Source organism: Papio anubis, chromosome 7, assembly GCF_008728515.1.
Source record: "Papio anubis isolate 15944 chromosome 7, Panubis1.0, whole genome shotgun sequence".
Lineage (NCBI taxonomy): Eukaryota > Metazoa > Chordata > Mammalia > Primates > Cercopithecidae > Papio > Papio anubis.
Window position 1 is genome coordinate 1590951 of NC_044982.1, and position 22568 is coordinate 1613518.

At 58.7% G+C, this 22568-nt stretch overlaps 2 protein-coding genes across 3 annotated transcripts in view; one reads left to right on the forward strand and one right to left on the reverse strand.

Moving 5' to 3' along the window:
* AHNAK2 (AHNAK nucleoprotein 2) overlaps positions 1-9707 on the forward strand; it is a 39569-nt gene extending 29862 nt beyond the window's left edge. Inside the window, 6 exon segments of the mRNA XM_009212382.4 lie at positions 1-290; positions 293-514; positions 516-751; positions 753-892; positions 895-3800; positions 3802-9707. The exon segment at positions 1-290 is cut by the window's left edge and continues 6598 nt beyond it. Coding sequence (XP_009210646.4) covers positions 1-290; positions 293-514; positions 516-751; positions 753-892; positions 895-3800; positions 3802-8913 — 8906 coding nt within the window. The 3' untranslated portion in view covers positions 8914-9707.
* Positions 9708-13781: 4074 nt separating this feature from the next.
* Positions 13782-22196, reverse strand: PLD4 (phospholipase D family member 4). Of its 2 annotated transcripts, none has more exons than XM_003902339.5 (11): positions 22038-22196; positions 19807-19896; positions 19155-19348; positions 18092-18275; positions 17596-17716; positions 16916-17043; positions 16081-16281; positions 15133-15272; positions 14841-15006; positions 14664-14760; positions 13782-14251 (listed from the first exon to the last, which is right to left on the reverse strand). In XM_003902339.5, the coding sequence occupies exons 1-11, from the start codon at positions 22062-22064 to the stop codon at positions 14052-14054; spliced, it is 1548 nt and encodes a 515-aa protein (XP_003902388.2). In that variant the 5' UTR covers positions 22065-22196; the 3' UTR covers positions 13782-14051. The 2 variants fall into 2 exon arrangements, with proteins under 2 accessions (XP_003902388.2, XP_031523624.1); XM_031667764.1 differs by having other exon boundaries at positions 15133-15245; positions 22038-22137.
* Between the last annotated feature and the right edge of the window lie 372 nt (positions 22197-22568).

The following is a 22568-nucleotide window of genomic DNA, read 5'->3' on the forward strand; positions in this document are numbered from 1 at the left end:
TATTACGCATTGCCGGGATGGCTGCCGGAGGGGACCTATCCCTGGGCTGACAAGGACGGACCGCCAAAGACAGCAAATTCAAAATGCCCAAGTTCAAGATGCCACTGCTCGGGCTGTCTGCCCTGGTGTCCATGGAGGCCTTGCACCTGTCTGCCGGGCTGCGGGAGGCCTAATGAAGCCTCCCCTCCATGCAGGGGACCTCAAGACCACTGACCAGCATTCAGCTCCCCATCCACGGCCTGGAAGTCCAGGCTGTCCAGGTGGCTACGACGCCTCCCGGAGGGCCACTTGGCCCCAGGGAGCCGTATACAAAGGGCACCTGCCCAAGGTGCAGATGCCCAGCTTGAAGATGCCCAAAGTGACCTCAAAGGCCCCAGGTGGATACTGGAAGGGCCCCAAGCTGGACCTGAAAGGCCCCAAGGCGAGGACGCCCCACGTGGAGGTGTCTCTGCCCAGCATGGAGGTGGACATCCAGGCCCTGGGGAGCCAAGCTGACCACACGCGATGGAGGGGTACCTGACCGTAGCTTCATTAAAGACTTGAATCGCTAAAAGCACAGCAAGTTCAAAATGCCCAAATTCAAGAGATGCCGCCCTTGGGGTGTCGCAATCAGCAAGTCCATCGAGGCCACCCGTGGATGTGTCTGTTCTAAGGTGGAGCCGACGGAGTCGCCTCCATAGGGACTCCCGGGCGACACTTCTGACTCAGCGATTGGAGCCCCCATCCCGAGCTGGGAGGTCCAGCTCTCCAGGTGGACGGAAGCTCCCGGAGGGCCACGTTCAGGAGTTTGGCCTGAAGCGGCATCGCCCGCGTGATCGCAGCTCAAGATGCCCAAAAAGTGGACGCCAAGGGCCCGCTAACCCTGAAAGTTCCCGCGAGTATGACCCTGACGGATGTGTTCCCTGCCCAGCGCGGAGTAATATCCAGGCCCAGGAGCCAAGCTGGACGGCACACGGCTGGAGGGGGAACTGTCCCTGGCTGACAAGGATGTGACTGCGAAAGACAGCAAGTTCAAAATGCCCAAGTTCAAGATGCCGTCCTTTGGGGTGTCGGCCCCAGGCAAGTCCATCGAGGCCTCGGTGGACGTGTCTGCGCCGAAGGTGGAGGCCGACGTGAGCCTCGTCTCCATGCAGGGGGATCTCAAGACCACGGACATAAGCATTCAGCCCCCTTCCGCCGACCTGGAAGTCCAGGCTGGCCAAGTGGACATGACGCTCCCAGAGGCCCACCTGCCCGAGGGAGCCGGCGTCAAAGGGCACCTGCCCAAGGTGGGGATGCCCAGTTTCAAGATGCCCAAAGTGGACCTCAAGGGCCCCCAGGTGCACATCAAGGGTCCCAAGCTGGACCTGAAAGGCCCCAAGGCGGAGGTGACAGCCCCCGATGTGGAGGTGTCTCTGCCCAGCGTGGAGGTGGATGTCCAGGCCCCAGGAGTCAAACTGGATGGCGCGCGGCTGGAGGGGGACCTATCCCTGGCTGACAAGGACGTGACCGCCAAAGACAGCAAATTCAAAATGCCCAAGTTCAAGATGCCATCGTTCGGGCTGTCCGCCCCAGGCAAGTCCATGGAGGCCTCAGTGGACCTGTCTGCGCCGAAGGTGGAGGCCGACGTGAGCCTCCCCTCCATGCAGGGGGACCTCAAGACCACGGACCTCAGCATTCAGCCCCCATCCGCCGACCTGGAAGTCCAGGCTGTCCAGGTGGACATGACGCTCCCGGAGGGCCACTTGCCCGAGGGAGCCGGCGTCAAAGGGCACCTGCCCAAGGTGCAGATGCCCAGTTTGAAGATGCCCAAAGTGGACCTCAAAGGCCCCCAGGTGGATACCAAGGGCCCCAAGCTGGACCTGAAAGGCCCCAAGGCGGAGGTGACCGCCCCTGCTGTGGAGGTGTCTCTGCCCAGTGTGGAGGTGGAAATCCAGGCCCCAGGAGCCAAGCTGGACGGCGCATGGCTAGAGGGGGAACTGTCCCTGGCTGACAAGGACGTGACCACCAAACACAGCAAGTTCAAAATGCCCAAGTTCAAGATGCCATCCTTCGGGGTGTCGGCCCCAGGCAAGTCCATTGAGGCCTCAGTGGACGTGTCTGTGCCGAAGGTGGAGGCCGATGTGAACCTCCCCTCCATGCAGGGGGAACTGAAGACCACTGACCTCAGCATTCAGCCCCCTTCCACCGAGCTGGAGGTCCAGGCTGTACAGGTGGACATGACACTCCCGGAGGGCCACTTGCCTGAGGGAGCCGGCGTCAAAGGGCACCTGCCCAAGGTGCAGATGCCCAGTTTGAAGATGCCCAAAGTGGACCTCAAAGGCCCCCAGGTGGATATCAAGGGCCCCAAGCGGGACCTGAAAGGCCCCAAGGCGGAGGTGACGGCCCCCGACGTGGAGGTGTCTCTGCCCAACGTGGAGGTGGACATCCAGGCCCTGGGAGCCAAGTTGGATGATGCCCGGCTGGAGGGGGAACTGTCCCTGGCCGACAAGGACGTGACCACCAAACAGAGCAAATTCAAAATGCCCAAGTTCAAGATGCCATCCTTCGGGGTGACGGCCCCAGGCAAGTCCATCGAGGCCACTGTGGACGTGTCTGCGCCGAAGGTGGAGGCCAACGTGAGCCTCCCCTCCATGCAGGGGGACCTCGAGACCACTGACCTCAGCATTCAGCCCCCTTCCGTCGACCTGGAAGTCCAGGCTATCCAGGTGGACATGACGCTCCCGGAGGGCCACCTGCCCGAGGGAGCCGGCGTCAAAGGGCACCTGCCCAAGGTGGAGATGCCCAGTTTCAAGATGCCCAAAGTGGACCTCAAGGGCCCCCAGGTGGACGTCAAGGGCCCCAAGCTGGACCTGAAAGGCCCCAAGGCCGAGGTGACGGCTCCCGACGTGGAGGTGTCTCTGCCCAGTGTGGAGGTGGACATCCAGGTCCTAGGAGCCAAGCTGGACCGCACACGGATGGAGGAGGACCTGTCCGTAGCCGACAAGGACTTGACCACCAAAGACAGCAAGTTCAAAATGCCCAAGTTCAAGATGCCGTCCTTCGGGGTGCCGGCCCCAGGCAAGTCCATTGAGGCCTCGATGGACGTGTCTACACCAAAGTTGGAGGCCGAACTGAGCCTCCCCTCCATTCAGGGGGACCTCAAGACCACTGACCTCAGCATTGAGCCCCCTTCCACTGAGCTGGAGGTCCAGGCTGTCCAGGTGGACATGACACTCCCGGAGGGCCACCTGCCCGAGGGAGCCAGCCTCAAAGGGCACCTGCCCAAGGTGCAGATGCCCAGTTTTGAGATGCCCAAAGTGGACCTCAAGGGCCCCAAGCTGGACCTGAAAGGCCCCAAGGCGGAAGTGACGACCCCCGACGTGGATGTGTCTCTGCCCAGCGTGGAGGTGGACATCCAGGCCCCAGGAGCCAAGCTGGACGGCACACGGCTGGAGGGGGAACTGTCCCTGGCTGACAAGGATGTGACCGCGAAAGACAGCAAGTTCAAAATGCCCAAGTTCAAGATGCCATCCTTCGGGGTGTCAGCCCCAGGCAAGTCCATCGAGACCTCGGTGGACGTGTGTGTGCCGAAGGTGGAGGCCGACGTGAGCCTCCCCTCCATGCAGGGGGACCTCAAGACCGTGGACCTCAGCATTCAGCCCCCATCCGCCAACCTGGAAGTCCAGGCTGTCCAGGTGGGACGGGACGCCTCCCCGGAAGGCCACTCTGTCCGGCTGGAGCCGCACAAAGGGCACCTGCCCAAGGTGCAGATGCCCAGTTTGGCCGCCCAAAGTGGACTCCTCAAAGGCCCCCAGGTGGATATCAAGGGCCCCAAGCTGGGACCTGAAAGGTCTTGGGCAAGTGGAGGTGATCGCCCCTGATGTGGGAGGGGTGTTCCCCTGCTCAGCTGGGAGGTGGATGTCCAGGGCCCCAGGAGTCAAACTGGATGGCGCTGCTGCTGAGGTGTGACTCTATCCCTGACTGGAGGACGCGGACTGCCAAAGACAGCAAATTAAAATGCCTGCCCGCATGCCATCACGGGCTGTCCACCCCATGCAAGTCCATGGAGGCCTCGTGGATGGTCTGTGCCAAAGGTGGAAGCCGACCGTGAGCCTCCCTCCATGGTAGGGGACTCAAGACACGGACCTCAGCATTCAGCCAGCCCTCTTCCACTGGAGCTGGAGGTCCAGGGCTGTCCAGGTGGACGGAAGGCTCCCCGGAGGGTCATGTGCCCGAGGAGCCAGTTTCAAAGGGCACCTGGCCCAAGCGCAGATGCCCAGCTTCAAGATGCCCAAAGTAGACCCTCAAGGGCCCCAAGTTAGACCTGAAAAGCCCCAAGGAAGTGATGACCCTGACGTGGGATGTGTGTCTCTGCCCAGCTGCGGAGGTGACATCCAGGCCCCGGGAGCCAAGCTGGACGGTGCACGGCTGGAGGGGGACCTGTCCCTGGCTGACAAGGACATGACTGTGAAAGACAGCAAGTTCAAATGCCCAAGTTCAAGATGTCAGCCCTTTGGGGTGTCGGCCCCAGGCAAAGTCCATCGAGCCCTGGTGGACATAACCGCACAAAGGAGGTCACTGAGCCTGCCTTCCATGCAGGGTGACCTCAAGACCACTGACCTCAGCATTCAGTCCCCTTCCGCCGAGCTGGAGATACAGGCTGTCCAGGTGGACATGAAGCTCCCTGAGGGCCACATGCCCGAGGGAGCCAGCCTCAAAGGGCACCTGCCCAAGGTGCAGATGCCCAGTTTCAAGATGCCCAAGGTAGACCTCAAGGGCCCCCAGGTGGATGTCAAGGGCACCAAGTTGGACCTGAAAGGCCCTAAGGCAGAGGTGACGGTCCCCGATGTGGAGGTGTCTCTGCCCAGCGTGGAGGTGGATGTCCAGGCCACGGGAGCCAAGCTGGACACCAGGGGGCTGGAGGGGCACCTGTCCCTGGCTGAAAAGGACGTGACCACTAAAGACAGCAAGTCCAAAATGCCCAAGTTCAAGATGCCGTCGTTTGGGGTGTCGGCCCCAGCGAAGTCCATTGAGGCCTCAGTGGACGTGTCTGTGCCAAAGGTGGAGGCCGACGTGAGCCTCCCCTCCGTGCAGGGTGACCTCAAGACCAGTGACCTCAGCTTTCAGCCCCCTTCCACCAACCTGGAAGTCCAGGCTGGCCCGGTGGACGTGAAGCTCCTGGAGGGCCACGTGCCCGAGGGAGCCAGCCTCAAAGGGCACCTGCTCAAGCTGCAGATGCCCAGTTTCAAGGGCCCCCAGGTGGATGTCACGGGCCGCAAGCTGGACCTGAAAAGCCTCAAGGCTGAAGTGATGGTCCCCGACGTGGAGGTGTCTCTGCCCAGCACGGAGGTGGACATCCAGGCCCCAGGAGCAATGTTTCACGGCGCGGGGCTAGAGGGGGACCTGTCCCTGGTCCACGAGGATTCAGCTGCAAAAGACAGCAAGTTTCAAGTGCAAAAACTGAGCACGTCTGGTGCTGAATGGTCGTCAAAGAAAATTTCCATGTCATCCTCTGAAATCAAAGGAAATGTTACATTCCGTGAGAAGACTTCAGCATTTCCCATTGTGGAGTCTGTTGTTCGTGAAGGTGATCTTCATGATCCATCACGCGACAGTAACCTGGGGCTTGCTGTTGGAGAAGCTGGAGTGGATTCGAAGTTTAAGAAACTGCATTTTAAAATGCCCAGAGTTTCATTTTCTTCTGCCAAAACTGCTAAAGATAGTTTAGTCTCAGGTGCAGAATCTAGCGTAGGTCTTTCCATGATTCCCTTATCATCTTCAGAATCCCCAAGTTGTGAATTACAGCAGGTTTCGGGTGGTTCAGAGCTATCCATGCAGATGCCTGAGGTTGGTTTGACTGGGTTTCCATCATCCCGGATTGATCTCAGTGGTCCTCACTTTGAATCTTCTGTTCTCTCTCCCTGTGAGGGTGTTACACTTACAAAATACCAGGTGACCGTTCCCAGAGCTGCCTTGGCCCCTGAGCTTGCTCTGGAAATTCCTTCTGGGTCTCAGGCTGAGTTTCCTCTTCCCAAGACAGAGTGCTCTGCTGACCTGCAACCTCCAGAGGGAGTTCCAATATCTGAAACGGAGAGTCACTCTGGTCCACTGAATTCCATGATTCCTGTTTCTCTTGGTCAGGTGTCTTTTCCTAAATTCTATAAACCAAAGTTTGTGTTTTCAGTTCCCCAAATGTCAGTTCCTGAGGGAGACTTACATGCAGCAGCGGGTGCCCCAGTCATGTCTCCTCTTAGCCCTGGAGAGGGAGTGCAGTGCCCCTTGCCAAGCACCCATCTGCCATCCCCAGGCACCTCTGTGTCCCAGGGCCCGGAAGAGCTTGTGGCCTCCTTGCAGACATCAGTAGCGGTCCCCGGAGAAGCCCCTTCTGAAGATACTGACCACGAAGGGAAAGGGAGTCCCTTCAAAATGCCTAAGATTAAGCTTCCGTCATTTAGGTGGTCCCCGAAGAAGGAAGCAGGGCCAAAGGTGGACCCAGAATGCAGCATGGAGGACTCAAAACTCAGCCTGGTTTTAGACAAGGATGAAGTGGCCCCGCAGTCTGCCATGCACATAGATCTGCCTCCTGAGAGGGATGGAGAGAAGGAAAGGAGCACAAAGCCTGGCTTCGCCATGCCAAAACTTGCACTACCCAAAATGAAGGCTTCTAAGAGTGGGGTCAGCCTGCCACAGAGAGACATGGATCCTTCTCTTTCTAGTGTCACAGCAGGGGGTAGCTTTCAAGACACAGAAAAGGCCAGCACTGTCGGTGGTGGGGGAGGACTTGGTGCAACAGCAAGTGCCACAGAAGGTGAGGGTGTGAACCTCCCCTGTCCACAGGTCCGCATTCCCAGTTTGGGCTTTGCCAAACCTGATCTCAGATCCTCCAAGGCCAAGGGGCAGGTGAGCCAGTCTGAAGCTGACCTGCCTCTTCCCAAACATGATCTGTCTACCGAAGGTGACAGCAGAGGATGTGGGCTCGGCGATGTCCCAGCAAGCCAGCCTTGTGGGGAGGGGATAGCTCCCACACCTGAAGACCCCCTCCAGCCATCCTGTAGAAAACCAGATGCTGAAGTCCCCACAGTGGAAAGCCCAGAGGAGGAAGCCACGACCAGGGACTCACAGGAAAGCTGGTTTAAAATGCCCAAGTTCCGCATGCCCAGCCTTAGACGCTCTTCCAGGGACAGAGGCGGGGCTGGAAAGCTGGAAGTGGCTCAGACACAGGCACCGGCAGCAACAGGGGATGAAGCAGCAGCTAGAACCAAAGAGTTCCTTGTTTCTGGGTCAAACATGGAGGCAAGTATGTCCCTACAGCTCCCAGAGGCAGATGCAGAAGTGACAGCTTCTGAGAGCAAATCATCCACAGATGTTCTAAGGTGTGATCTTGACAGCACAGGCTTGAAGCTGCACCTTTCCACTGCTGGGATGACCGGGGATGAGCTTTCCACTTCTGAGGTCAGGATCCATCCAACCAAAGGACCTCTCCCTTTTCAGATGCCTGGCATGAGGCTTCCAGAAACCCAGGTTCTTCCAGGAGAAATAGATGAGACTCCTCTTTCCAAGCCAGGACATGACCTTGCCAGCATGGAGGATAAAACAGAGACATGGTCATCCCAGCCTGAAGGTCCACTTAAACTGAAAGCTTCAAGTACTGATATGCCATCCCAGATTTCTGTGGTTAATATGGATCAACTGTGGGAAGATTCTGTACTAACTGTCAAATTCCCCAAATTAAAGGTACCGAGGTTCTCCTTCCCTGCCCCCAGCTCAGAGGATGACGTGTTCATCCCCACTGTGAGGGAAGTGCAGTGTCCAGAGGCAAATATTGACATAGCCCTTTGTAAGGAAAGTCCAGGGCTCTGGGGAGCCAGCATCCTGAAGGCAGGTGCTGGGGTCCCCAGGGAGCAGCCTGTGGAGCTTAACCTGCCTTTGGAAGCTTCCCCAATTTCAAAGGTCAGAGTGCATATTCAGGGTGCTCAGGTTGAAAGTCAAGAAGTCACTATACACAGCATAGTGACACCAGAGTTTGTAGATCTCTCAGCACCCAGGGCTTTTTCCACTCAGATTGTGCGGGAATCAGAGATCCCTGCATCAGAGATTCAAACACCTTCATATGGATTTTCCTTATTAAAGGTGAAAATCCCAGAGCCCCACACGCAGGCTACAGTGTACACAACAGTGACTCAGCACTCTAGGACTCAGGAGGGCGCAGAAGAGGCTCCCACACAAGTTGCCCCAGGAGCAGACTCCATTTCTGGAGATCTCCAGCCTGACACTGGAGAACCATTTGAGATGATCTCTTCCAGCGTCAATGTACTGGGACAGCAGACACTCACACTTGAACTTCCTTCTGGCCATCAGCTTGCAGACAGCTGTTCAGATGAGGAGCCAGCAGAAATTCTTGAGTTTCCCCCTGATGATAGCCAAGAGGCAACCACACCACTGGTGGATGAAGGCAGGGCTCCAAAAGAGAAACCAGAAAGTAAAAAATCTGGTCTGCTCTGGTTTTGGCTTCCAAATATTGGGTTTTCCTCTTCTGTTGATGAGACAGGTCTCGATTCCAAAAATGACATCCAGAGATCTGCTCCTATTCAAACACAGCCTGAGGCACGACCAGAGGCAGAACTGCCTAAAAAACAGGAGAAGGCAGGCTGGTTCCGATTTCCCAAATTAGGGTTCTCCTCATCTCCTACCAAGAAAAGCAAAAGCACCGAAGATGAGGCAGAGCTGGAAGAACAAAAACTTCAAGAAGAAACAATCACCTTTTTTGATGCCCAAGAAAGTTTCTCCCCTGAAGAGAAGGAAGAGGGTGAACTGGTCGGGCCTGTGAGCACTGGGCTGGACTCCAGAGTGACGGTGACATCTGCGGCAAGAACAGAGTTAATCCTGCTAGAGCAGGACAAAAAAGCTGATGATGTAGGCAAAGGCTCAGTCCTGTGACCAAATGAAGGCTGAGAGGTATGGCTCATCAGCATAAGAGAGATGCAAAAAACTAAGTTGGAAAGTAAAGGCTACACACACATATGGAGCACCCCATCCCACAGCACATTACATCCACCTCACTTCACAGAACTGAGAACAGAGCAGAAATGACCAGAACACCTTTGTCACCATCACACTGCCCTCCTAAAATGGAACCAAAGCTTTGGATGCAAAGAAGGCACCCTGACTTCCCATAAGACACCAGAATTCACACGGTACTCAGAGGCATTGCTGGGAAAGTTTGTTGGTCTTTATTAGAAAAATTTCAAGAGACCTGTCCATAATACCCAACAGAACATGAGTGTTTCTTTGAGGAAAGCGTTCTAATGTCTGTGGTGTACGAGTAGTTTTTGGTATAACTTCTTTCCTGCTGCTGCTGCTTCCTGGCAAACATAGTTTTCCTATTTCAGGCAGAGTGCGGTATATTCCAGGAGACACTGTTTCCTTCTCCCTTAGCTTACTTCTTTGTTGAATTCTCACTAATGGCAAGCTTCAAGATGTTTTGTGTGACAATACACACGTGCTAGGCAGAAGGGTGATGGCGTCCAGTGGCTGGCAGCCGGGCCAGCAGAAGCCAGGACATCTGTGAGTTGTCATTCTCATCTATCCATGTCCACTTGCTTGCCAGCATCCACCAGTGCCTTGCCAGCGTGCACGGTCCCACACTGTGGCCCCTGAGTCTCCTAATGTACATGCTGCAGCCAGAATGCAGATGGAGCTGGCTTGGCTGTTCCCTGGATGGGCAATAAAGAAAGTGCTGCATCCCACGGTGAAGGCTGCTGAGGTCTTCTGTCTACGGGTGGAAGTTTACCAGTGCTTTCCCCCCACACACTCTGGTCTCTACTAAGTAGCTCTAAAGAACAGTCAAGGAGGAACATTAGAGTGGTTGCCTATGTATCATCCATTTGTCCAGGTCCTCCTCTGAGCTAGAGGCTGTGAGGAAGACAAGGAAGATAGGGCTGAGTTCACAGTGTGGCAAGGACACTGTGAATCCTGCTCTCTCAACCCTCCCTTCCTTCCTCCAGCTGGAGGCAGTGTGGGATGGGAGATAAGAGCGCAGAGTGGGGACAGCACAGAAAGGTGTCCTTGGTCATCTTTAGTGGCCCATCCTCAGAAGCTTCCTTTATCACAGAGGCTCTCTTGGGCAGCCCACAGGAAGCAAATCCACGTGCGGTAGTGGAGTGAGGTTCAAGGGGTTCCCTATAGTCTTTCAGTGGTCAGATCTCTTCCCAGCTGCCCTCAGATGCTCCTGCTGGGTTCATGGGTATGCAGTGTTCAAGGGGGCCGTTGGAACTTGCCCCCAGCTCCCTCCTGGCTTGGGTGGGCTCCTGGTGAGTAGCACTCATGGACCCCTGGGGAGGTGGCTGTTCTCATGGCTGTGGGCATGGGAGCAAGAGCTGGGCTGTAGCCAATCTGGAGGACGACAGTGCCTGAAGGGTGAAGGCCACTCTGAGGCTACCACTCCTTGTGCTGCCCTGAGAGGTTCCAGAGGAGTGACAGCTATGGGGTGCAGGAGCCTGGGCAGGGGAGAGGCTGGGTTCTTTCCCCATGCCACCATGGGCATATGTTCCCTGTGCTGAGTTGGGGAGGCCCATGGGTGTCATCCAAGTTAGGGGACATAGAAGCCTCTAGAAAGTGAACTGACACAGGTCCCCTGGGGGCTCACAAGCAGGGGAAGGGGGAAGGGAAATTTGGTGGGCACTCATCCCACAGTTAAGCAAGGCTGTCACCCCCTCCCTTCCCAGGGCTTCCTGCCTCCTCTACTCCAACTTGTGTGTGCCAGACAAGCTAGGTGAGTGCAGCCCAGGGAGCACTGCAGAGGGAGGAGTCTGCCTGGCTCCATGGGGCTTTTATCCCTCTCTGATCCCAGAGTCAAGGCCTGGGATAGTGGGGACCTTGGTGCTAGAGGCCAGAGAGACAGCTGTCCCAGCACATGAGAAGTGGCTGAGCAGCAGGGGCCCCCACAGGGTTCTCACGTGGCCTTGGTTCTCTGTGTATGAGTTATCTATGCTGCATAAGAACATCACTCACTACAAATGAGCAACTTAAAACAACACATATTTATGATCTCCCAGTTTTTGTAGATCAGCCCAAGTGTGGCTTTGTTGGGTTCTCTGCTCAAGGTCCCATTAGGCGTCAATCAAGGTGTCAGCTGGGGCTGTGGTCTCCCCTTCAGGCATGACCAGGAAAGAAGCCACTTCTGAAGCTCACATTTAAGCTTCAGTGTTTAAGTTGAGTGTTGCTAGCCACACTCAACTCCTGTGGATGGGATGATTGAGGGCCCCAGTTTCTTGCTGGTTGGGGGCTGGAAGCAATCCCAGTACCCTGCCACATGGGCCTCTTCACAGGACAGCTCATAGCCTAGCAGCTCACTTTATTAAAGCTAGCAGGGGATAGACTGCTATCACAAAAGTGACACCCCATTACCTCTGTGTATTCTATTAGTTACAACAAGGCACAGGTCATGCACACACTCAAGGTAAGATCACACAAGGGCATGCATAGCAGGAGGTGGGGGTCATGGGAGTCATTCTAGAGTCTGTCTGCTATATTCCAGAAGGGGCCACATTGTGTTACCCTCCTGGGGTCTCTCAAACCTTGTCAAGCTGGATTTCCTTGGGAATAGGAGTCTGCTTTGAAGTAGGCCTCTGACAGTGCCACTGAGGTGTGACTGCCAGACCCCAGGTGTGTGGAAAGAGGCCTTTCACTGGATGAGGGCCACAAGCCAGTTGTCCAAATCACAACCTGGAGCACAGAGCCCTCCTAGAACACAGTTGGCAGGCCAAGAGAGCAGGCCAAGTGCTCTGAGACACATTCAGGTATAAGGCCAAGAACCAGGGAGCAAACCCACACATGCAACTCTGGAGGGCAGAGCTTAGTCTGGGATGATATCAGATTCTGAGCCAGGTGTTGCCACGCAGCTTTTTGGCAGATGGTTGCTGAGGAGATTTGGAGCATGGATGAGGGATAGGAAGCCACAGGGAGCAGCCACTGCAACTGCCAGAGCTTGGCTTGGCCAAGTGCAGCTCACATACAAAGCAGCTCCCAGAGGCTCCTGAGCCTTGCAGGGCTGTGTGGATCCCCATCCTCCTGCAGCATCTGCAGCAAACTTTTCACAAGCTTGGGCAGGGAGGCAGGATGGGTGTAGGAGACTTTCTGCACAGATAGAATGCTGAGGTCTAAGGCGTCCTTTAGATGAGGGAAGTTTGAGGTCACCAATCGAACAGAAAAGTAACTTGTACTGTACCTTAGATGAACTTCGCTAGCTTTCCCCAAAGCGAAGAGGGAAGAGGAAGATAGGGCTGAGTTCACAGTGTGGCAGGGACACAAAAATAGGAAGGAAAAAGGTAGAGAAGGGTAGGAAAAGTAGAGAAGTAGAGAAGGGTAGGAAAGTGGTGCCCCAAGACTGGGAGAGCATTCGGGGGACCCTGGGGTCCATTCAGCTCCAGTGCTCCTTCATACCGCTGCACTGTCCCTGAACTCCAGCCTAGGGTGGCCCCATAGACCTCCACCAGGGGAGGGTACCCTGTGGTCTTGGTCAGGAACCATCAGGTGAGACAAGCCAGGGAGCTTTGAGAAGGCTTCTGGCCCAGCATTCATAGCGGAAGAGTGGGAACGGAGTGGCCAGACCTGGGTTCGAATCCTGCATCTGCAGCACAGGTGCCCAGGTGGCTCTCAGGATAGGGTGAGTTCCAGTGGAGCCGTATCCAAGTCCTGGTCTCAGATTGGAGTCACCTTCCTGCCCTCCAGCTCAAATGCTGGTCCTCTCAGCCCCATGCACCAATCCTGGGCCCTGCATCCCCAGGACAGTCCCGCCCCCACATTCTTGGACCCGCCCTGCACAACAGCCCAAGCACAACAGCCCACAAACCACACAGCCTTGCGCACCCCTACCCTTGCCGGCCTGTCTCCCCAGCCCTCACATGGGACCTGTTCTCTCGGCCCTGGGTTCCCTCCCTACTCTCTTGATTTTTTCGATTTTGATCTCGTCGATTTTGATCTGACGGATCTCTTTGCCTGACGCCTGAGAAAATCCTTTCGACTTTGATCCTTTTATCCTGAAAACCTGATTTTGAAAACCTGAAACCCGATAAAACTTTTGTCCTTGTCCTTTGAAACCTTTTCCTGAAACCTTTGATCCTTTTCCTGTCTTCCCTTGACCTTCTTTTGTTGTCCTTCCTTTGTCCTTTGTTGTCCTGTTCTTCCCTTTGTCCCTTTAGTTGTCCTTCCTTGTTCTTCCTTTGTCCTTTCAGTTGTCCTTCCCTTGTCTTCAGTTCCTGACTTTGTTTCTCTTGTCCTTTATTGTCCTTTCCATCCTTTGTCTTCCCTTTGTCCCTTTGTCCTCCCTTGCCTCCCTTTGTCCTTGTCCTCCTCCTCTTTGTCTTCACAGGTCCTCCTGCCCTCCCCTTGTCCCTCAGTCAGGAACCCCTCTGCCCTTCTGCCTCTGCGCCTGTCCTCCCCCATGCCTCCCAGGTCTCCCCTCAGCCCTGCTCCTCCCTCGCTGTGACCTGTCCGAGGCTGAGCTGCCTCTGAGGGTGGCGGAGGCGGTTTGTCTCAGAAACCTTCGAAACCAGGTCGCGGCCTGCCCTCACGGCAGCCGCTGGGCGGGAATTTGGGTTCCGGAGCGCGGCAACTCGGCGCGGAGTGGGAGATTGAGGGTTCGCTCCGCCCGGGGGGCTCGTCTGGTCCCCGCCCCGCCCCGGGTTCTCGCGGACCCCGGACTAGCTGAGGCGCTGCCACGTCAGTCGCGCGGCGCGGCTTCGCAGTGGCGGGCGCGTAGAGGCGGGCCCTTGGCAAAAGGATGAAGGGCTGCCAGCGCTGGACTCACACAGAGGCACTGGGAAGCCACGAGTGTTTTTTAGGCCTGGCCTGTGGGCCAGGAGTCAGGGTAGGGGCCTCCTGGAGGGCTCCCTGGAGGAGGCGGGGCTTAGGGGGGCTGGACTCGGAAATCAGAGAGCTGGCGGGCGGTGCGCGGCGCCCGGGCGGTCGCAGGCGGCTCCTGGCTCAGTGCCGACCCGGGCTGCTTACAGGAGGAAGCTGCTGAAGCCCAGGCCGGGTCAGAGGGGAGGGCGGGGACGGGGCGGGGTCGCCGAGAGAAAAAAGGGTCCCCCTCAGCCCTGCCAAACGCAGTCCTGGCCCGGAGCCTGTCCGTCCAGGCCGACGGCGTAGCGCGAACTCCAGTCCCGCTCAAAGAGCTGCCGCAGCTGCTCCTGTACCGTGGCCCCCGCGGGCTGCGCGCCGGGGCTCTGGGTGACCACCAGGCCCACCCCCGCCGTGCTGCTGAAGTAATCCTCCGACCAGTTGGAGGTGCCTGTGGGGAGGACGGAGGAGACGCTTGGGCGCCGGCTCCCACAGGCCTCTCCGCAGCCCGCTCAGCGCCAGGCCCGGCTACGGGTTTGGGGACGGTTGGCAGCTGGCCCCTCCACTGTCATCAGACCCCAGCCGGGGAAGCCCCTCGCTTAGGTGCGGGAGGGACAGCTGGTCGCGGAGGAACTCCTTCCTCACCACGCGGCGCCAGGCGTCCTGACTCAGTGTTCTGGGGCCCTGTGGGGCCAGGTGACAGGCGGGTGGTGGCCTGGTTCCCGGAACTCCATGGAGACCCTGTCCCCCTTCAGCAGCAGCCCCTCTGTCCTGAGGTGTCCACGCCGGTCACAAAGCCACTGCCTCCCTCGCCCGTGCCTGGCCACCCTGGGGCCCGTCCGCCGTGCTCTGCTGGCGCTCACCTATGTAGGCTGCCTTCTCCGTGACCATGAACTTGCTGTGGTTCACCCTGCTGAACGGGATGTTGGAATGATTCCCCACCGGCACGATGAAGACTTTCTTAGGGGAGCAGAGGCAGCGCGTCAGGAAGGGCGGGAGGAGGGCGCCTTCCCCACGCCCGGCTGGGAGCGCGCCCTCACCACGTCCACAGAGACGTTGGCCGCGGGGTTGCTGAGCGCCTGCAGGGACCGCAGGTAGGGGAACATGGTGGGGTCCGTGTTGAGTCCGCAGCTGACCAGCAGGCGCACGCGCACACCCTTGCTGAAGGCTGCCGCCCGCAGCGCGTTGTCCAGCACCGGCCAGTACCTTGGGGTGGAGAGAGGCGGGGCTCTGCTTACAAGCCCCCGGCCCGGCAGGGGTCCCAGCAGAAGGGGACGTGCCCAGGAGCTGCCCATCAGCAGAGCAGGCTGCCCGCCTCCCGCTCAGACCTACCTGCGGGGGTGGCTGAAGCGCGTGGTAGGGAAATACTCCATCACGGAGGCATAGATGAACTCCTGGGCGCTCCCCATCACCGCCAACAGCGCCTCCAGGTCAGGGGTGCGGCCCTGGGGACAGAGTGCGGGTGGCGATGCCTGTGACGGGAGAGGGGGTCCCTGAAGGCTCTGCCAGCCCAGTCCATTCTGAACTTGTGACCCCACCATGCACCACCCAAGAGGCCCCATGTGGTGGTGGAGGGATGGGGCCCAGGTGCCTGGAAACATGACGAAAAAAGGGGTCGGTTCCACAGGGGTCCTGGGGACTGGCTGAGGCCTGGCAGAGCGACGGGAAGCAGCTGGACCGCCCTGGGCTCCAGGCTGGATTGACTTCCCAGAAACAGTTTCTGGTCACAGGGATGCTTCTTCACTCCCTTCAGGGTGCCAACCGCTGCCCCCCCGCCCCATCTAGGGAGATTTCCCTTGTTCTGATACAGCCTCTACTGCAGACCAGTCCTGGGCTGGCTGGGGTCTGTCCACCCCCACCCCCGTGGGCTGATAAAGGAGGATCTGCCTACCCCTCACTCTTCCCTTCCTTCCCCACAGAGCAAGTGGGGTTCCCCTCCCTCTCCAGTGCCCAGCTAAGCCCCTTGGCCTCTTCCAGCAGTCTAGAGACTCCCAGGGCCCCAGGGCCTCCCATCACCTCCTAGGCAGCCTGTTTCCCAGGGATGGTGCTGACCAGCTGTCCTCCTGGAGCTAAGCCTGCCTCCAGGCACAGCCCAGAGCCTGCTGATGCCAGCCTGCTGCTCACCCCAGGCCCCCCACAGTCCCACCCATGGTGCTGGCTGCCTGAAGACCCGGCTGATGCTGCTGGTGTCTGCAGGGCCAGCCCAGAGGGCTCCCTGTGGGTCTGGCCAGCCAGGGCAGAACAGGGGTCTCTGATGGGCTCCTTCTCAACCCGCCTTACTGAGAAGTAGGCAGTGGTGGGCACCCCATCAAAGAGGCCCTGGAAGGGCTGGAAACGGTTGATGTGAGATGAGAAGTTCTGAGGCCAGGTTTTGGGGAGGACAGCCTTGGGCACCCCCAGCACCCAGTAGGTCTGGAAGGTCTTCTCCAGGTCTTGGGCCAGGTGGCTGCAGTTATAGATGACAGCGCCAAGCTCCTTCACCTGCAGGGACCAAAGTCAGGTGCTGTGGGAGAAAATCCCCTCTGTGGGGCCTCCACCCCACTCCACCCAGGCCAGGGATGCTGGGGCAGGCACAGCCCCTGCCCCACGGGTCCCCACTTGTGGGAAGCATTGCCTGTAGGAATCTGTAAGAGTGTGCTGGTGGGAGGAGTGCCCAGCGGGTCCCTGTGTTTTTGAACATTGTATTCCAATGATCAAAGCAATACATGTTTATTACAAAAACAATAGAAAATGCATCAAGGCATTAAGAATGGGATCATTCTTAATACCACTGTCAAGTGATAACCAGGGTTGCCTTTGCCATGACCATTCTGACACATTTTTCATGCATTGCTTTTCCTAAAAAGGCGTGTGTTTTGTAATCTGCATGTTTCCCTGGATAATGTGACTTGAACATCTTTCCATGTCATTTAATGTGATTCCACAGCATGAGTTCAGTGGCTGTGTAGAATTCCATCATTTATTAGACCAGTCTCCAACTGTTTCTGCCATGGTGACATTGTAAACAGTACTACACGACTTTCTCCAGATGCACTGAGATGTCAGGCCAAGTCCCCAGAGTTCAGGAGGGGAAGAGCTTCAGGCGGGCCTCCTATGTTAGGGCCCTGGCACTCACCTGCGTCAGGGACCGCCAGTCCATGTTGGCACTGCCCATGTATATGTGCCGTCCATCCACAACCCAGAATTTGGAGTGCAAAACGCCCCTGGTGAGCCGCCCCATGGGCACCCGTCGTACCTGGGCACCTGGTGGAGAGTTCAGGCAATGGGATGGACTAGGTCTTGCTAAATGCCAGCTTCATGGTGAGCCTGACCCCAAGCTCATGACAGTGGGGTTGACTCAGATGTCCCCACAACAGTCCTACTAAGCTGCTGCTATCCTCATCCCCATTTTATAGGTGAGGACACTGAGGGATAGACTGGCCCAGGGTCCCTCTGGGCAGCTCAGCTCCAGAGCCTGCCTTTGTGGTGACTGCCCATGGCCTCTTGCTCCCCAGCCAGAGGTCCCAGCCTGAGCCTCCAGCCAGGGGTCAGAGCTGCTGGGCTCAGCAGGGCTCCGAAGCCACCCATGCTCTGCCCTGTGGAAAATGGCACTTTTGGTTCCTTGGAACCAGCCCTATGCCCAGGTGAAGCTGACTCAAAGGACCTCGGAGCCCTGGGTCCTGCCCTCCTGCGGTGTCCTAGGGAAGCCCAGGACACCTTTCCCACCCCCGCCCCTTTTCCTTGTCCCATGGTGCCAGCCAGACAGCCCATGCCTGACGCTAGGGCAGTGGGGCCCAGCATGATGCAGGTACCCACCTCGGGCAGCCAGGACCTGCAGGTCGGTGGACTTCCTGGCCAGTGTTGGACTGCTGGTGGCCACAGCCAAGGAAATGTTCCTGCCCAGCAGCTGCTGCAGCTTCTGCAGAAGGGCCTCTCCCTGCAAGGCCAGGCCAGCCATGAAAGCTGACCTCAGGCTGCCCTCTCCTCCGCATCACCACTAGGACCCATGCCCTCCTCAGGAGGCCTACCTTGGACTGCCTACAGCTCAAGGTCAGGTCAAGTATATGGATGACCCTTGGTTGAGAGCCAAACTGCACCAGGCCCAGTCTGAGTGTTTAGTCACCCAGAGGCCCAGCTCCTTGACACCTCTGCCCTTAGAGCCCCCAAGGGAGTGGCCTAATCCCTGCTCCATGCTAGACCCTACCACCGAGTTGAGCCCCCGGGCCTGGTGCCCGAGACCCCTACATAGATGGGCAGCCTGACTTGCTGTGTTTCCAGCACCAGGATGCGGTGGGGTCAGGGCGGGGCGCACCAGCTGGGAAGATGAGTCGTTGACCCCAATGTCGGGCCCTGTGAGGGACCAGTAGTATGAAGCCACGTGGACGCTCTCCTGGGCAGTGTCCAGCAGCTGCAGCCAGGCCTGGCCCAGAGGCTGGGCGGAGAGGCTGCCGGCTGCAAATGGCAGGTCCTGGGGGATGCTTTCCACAAGGACAAGCCTGTGGAGAGAGCCACACAGGGCTCAGTATGGGTGCAGGAGCCCCCAACCTGCCTCACATCACCTGCCCCATCCCGCTGCCAAGCCAGAGCAACTGTTGCTCAGGTGGCCCCTGGGATGAGCCCAGGCCAAGTGTGCAGGGTAAGGGTTTAAGGTATAGGCAACAAACAGACTGGGCAGGGTGGGCCTGAGCCCAGCATGCTGCTGGGATGGGACACCCAGGAGCACATTGGGAAGGAGCCTGAGAGGGGCTGCCTGGTCCAGAGCAGGTTAGACTGGGGGGTCCTGGCCCCACCCAACCCTGAGGCACTGCCCACAGGGAGCAGCTACTCCTGAAGCCGAGAAGAGCAGAGCAGAGCTGTGGAGTCTGGAGTCTGGGGTGGCCTCCTGGTGTGGAAGCCCTTGGTGGCGGCCAGAGCTGGCCTGGAAGGGAAAGGCTGGGCCAGGGGCAGGCGAGATTCCATTTCCAGGGAATGTGTGCAAGATGGCCCAACAGGTTCCTCCAGGGCAGTCCTGCGATTCCAGGACCCCAACCGCAGGGAAAGAACGGTGGGAGGGAAGGCTGAGGGGCGGGAGGGGACAGTGACACTACGCCCCAGGAGTGGAAAGACTGAGGGGGTGAGCTCAGCACAGGCAGTGTTTTCCAGCCTGTCAGATCCCCCGGGTCGCAGCCTTTGTTTGCTGCAAAAAGCACCACACGCCTGCCCCGTCCCCAGCCCCCACACCAGCTCATATGGTTGTGGCCCTCCCGGGTGACCTGCACCTTCTAGAGGAGCTGGTAGAGGGCCACCCTTATCTCATGGGCAGATCCAAGGGCAGAAACACAGGCAGCAGCCCCAAACTGAGACCTGCCCAGGCAGGCCTCCATGGGCTCACTTACTGGCAGGAGTCCCTCTGCTTCCTGACCTCCGCTTCCAGGGGTTCCAGCGCTGGGCTGGAACCATGTCCCCAGGACCTGGGCATGTCCTTGGGCTGCACCTGGCCCCAGGTGGGAGGACGGCGCACTTGCCACAGGAGGTAGGTAAGAGCCATGGAGCCCAGCCACAGCATAGCCAGCGCTCCCAGGACCTGCAACTGGATGGGGCAGCACCCACAGGGTCACCAGGACAGGTGGGGGGTTGACTTCTGGCTGGGCCACCATGGCCCCTCCAGTGCTGAGACAGAGACCATCTTGACTTCCCTGGACCTGTGCTGCTGCTGGGGTGGGACTAGGGTAGACAAGGGAGAGGGGAGGGTGATGCAGAGAAGGGCCCCAGCCCAGGGTGGTGGCGGGGGTCGGGGGGCCTGCAGCCCACTCTGCAATGCTGTGGCTCGTGGTAACTGGCTGTCCCCAGCACCTCCAGCAGGGGGATAAAGGGAAGGTCTGGAGCAGCCCAGGGAGGCTTGCCTTGCCCACCGATCAGGGCACCTCTGCTCCCCTCCTTGAGGGTGGAGGCCCCCTCAAGGCTGCTTGTGTCCTCTCCACTCTGGCTCACAGCTTCTGAAAGGCCACTGATCCCAGCCACCTCCTCCCTGGGCCCCCCCAGTCCTACCGTGCCAGCCTCTCTGTCCCACAGGCGGCGGGGCAGCATGGAGCACGGCCACATGGGGGTCACTGCCGCTCTCCGAAGAGGCTTCAGCATCTGCACAGGGCAGCCTGGCATCACCAGCAGCTCCAGCCCCACCCAGAACTGCCCCTCAGTGCCTGGGCAGCTAGGTACTGGAGACACCCCTGCACAGACACCCACATAAGCCCCCAAAAGCATCCCACTCATGCCTGAGGTCACCCCCTGGATGTTGGGGGTATGCTTTCCACAAGGACAAGCCGTGTGGGTGTTGGAGCCCACAGCCGGCCACATGTCACCTGCCCTGTCCCCCTGGCCAAGCCGGAGGGACTGCTGCTAAGGCGGTCCCCAGGGCTGAGGCTGGGCCAAGCGTGCGGGGCGGGGTGGGCGTCTGTGCCTGGCCACATGCCCCGGCTTTCTGTGTCTCCCCATCAGGGCCTCCCACTCAGCGATGCTCAGTGAGTATCTAGGTATTTGTGTCTCAGTTCCCTGTTTCAACCACAACTGAAACTGTGTCTGAAAGCCCCATTTCTGCTTTTGTCGCTTGGTCCTCTTATGGCTGGCCTATAAATAACTGCTTCCCTCCTGGGCTGGGCTCCTGTCTTGGCCCCACGGCAGCCCCTCCTGAGAGCCACAGGTCAGAGGGGTCAGCGGGGCAGCACCCTGGCTGGAGAGGCTAGGCGTGGAGAGGGCAGAGATGGCGACAGAGTGAGACCCCTGCACTGCTGGGGGAGGCGGTTGTCCTCTGCTACAGGGACTCGCCTTGTCTCCTCAGAGCGGTCACCCCATAAGGACCTGGGAGCCAGGCCATCCGAGCCCCATGGCATGTGGGCTCCCACCCCCAATCCCACCCTCAAAGCAAGCAGTCAGGCTGCCCCAGGTGCCACGATGGGGAAGGGTGCCTCACAAATACAGAGGCGCCCTCCCCGGGTGCAGGGAGGGGTCTGTGCCCAGCATGGACACCTGACTGGCCAGCCTGTGACTGAGGCATCCACCAGGGCAGGAGCTGGCTGGCCGCTGGCCGGGATGGGGAGGTATCCAAGGTTTGAGGCCTGGGCCTGGGCAGTGCTGAGTGCCTGTGTCTGCAGCCAGGCTGGGCGCTGGGACCCAGGGGCTCTGTGGGTTGGCTGTCCACCTGGGAGCAGCCAGCTCGGCCTCCAGGCCACTGGGGTTCGTCAGGGCTATCCTCCCACAGGTCAGGGATGAGGCCTTTGAGAACCTGGCCTGCCTCAGCAGGGGGTGGGAACGCCATAGGAGTCAGGCCTGGGCTGTGTCTGCCCTGGAGACCAAGCGTTATGGGAGATTGGGGGTAGGAGCATAAACCAAGTGTGGGGACGGGGACTCAGGCCAAGTCACTCTGGCCCAACTCCTCGCACACTGGGGGGTCCTGCAGAGGTGGGTCGGGTGCCGCCCCCACCCCAGAGCTGAACTCCGGGGGTTGCTCACCCCACCACGCAGAGGGGACCTCAGGGTGCCTACCGTGTCCCCACTGTCCCCAGGGATTCAGGGCCCAGCATCAGGCCTTTGCCCTCCCCCACTAACTTTTCTCAGAGAGAAAACACAGAATCCTGGGCTGTGGCTGGGCAATGAGAGGAAACGTGGAATCCTGGGCTGTGGCTGGGCAACGAAGTGCCAGGGCCGTCCTTGCACAGCTGCTCCCCACCCTCCCTGCCCTCACCAGAGAGGGCCCTTGCTCCCTTAAATGCTCCAGGCAGATGGGCAGCTCAGAGCACAGAGGCCCTGCTTCTTGCAGGCCCCATCTCAGACTTGGAGCCTGTCCAAGGCCCCTCCCAGGACTACAGACCCCAGAGTGCCTCACCACCTCCTCTTCCAATGGAACCTGGGAGGCCCGCAAGCCAGGTTGGCTCGAGCTGAGAGACCCTTGGAGAGTAGGGCTGTAGCCCCCTTGTCCCACGGTAGATAGCATAAGACCCTGCAGGCATCAGAGGTCATGGCTGAAGGTGCCAGATTTTCTGCCCTGCAGGGCATTAGGCACGGCTGCCAGTCCCAGGCTGAGGTAGAGGGCCCAGCTGTCACCTGGCTGGGTATCACCCAGCTGCACGGATTGGGGAAGGAGCCAGTCATCTACAGGACTAGCTGGAGGCTGTGTGACTCTCTGGACCTGGGGTTGCCAGGAGGCTGAGGCCATAGGGAGGCAGACAGCATCCCCTTTCCCAGGCCTGGCTTTTCGCATCTGCCCTGGCCTCATTGGTACATACCTCTGGGGGTCCTGCCTTGGTGTCCATCCTGATTCCAGCCACAGACTGCAGGCCCTCAGCTCACGGGGCAGGCTTGGTGCTGCCTGTGCTCCACACCAACCTCCTCCTCTCTGCAGCTCACTGCTTCCCCTTCCAGCTACTTCCTCTTTGTCCTGAGAGGCCCCCTCTCATCCGAGACAGAAACAGAAGGCTGGAGCTGGGTGGGCGGGCTAGAGGGTGGGGCTGAGAACCTTCCCCTCCAGGAAAAATCTACACCCCACTCCCTCGAGGTAGAGGCCCTCCAGTTACAGGCCTACGAATCGGAGTCAAGCTCAGCTACAGGCCACAGAGACCTAAGGAACAGTGGCTTCAGCAAGGTCGTTCATTACTCTCGAACACTAAGCAGGTCCGGGGCTGGCAGGCTAGAGATGGCCTTGCTAGAGATGATGGCATTGCTCCACTGCCATTGGGAGCCAGGACCTTCCAGTTTTCAGATCCCAGTCCCTAGGATCCCTGCCTTCATGGCCTCACAATGGCTGCTGGAGCTCAGCC

Coding starts and splice junctions, on each gene's coding strand:
- PLD4 (XM_003902339.5), bottom strand. CDS start 22,064: ATGGACACCAAGGCAGGACCCCCAGAG. Junction 18,276..19,154: donor AAGCAGAGGGACTCCTGCCA/GTAAGTGAGCCC, acceptor CTCTCTCCACAG/GCTTGTCCTTGTGGAAAGCA. Junction 16,282..16,915: donor ACTGGCGGTCCCTGACGCAG/GTGAGTGCCAGG, acceptor TGGTCCCTGCAG/GTGAAGGAGCTTGGCGCTGT.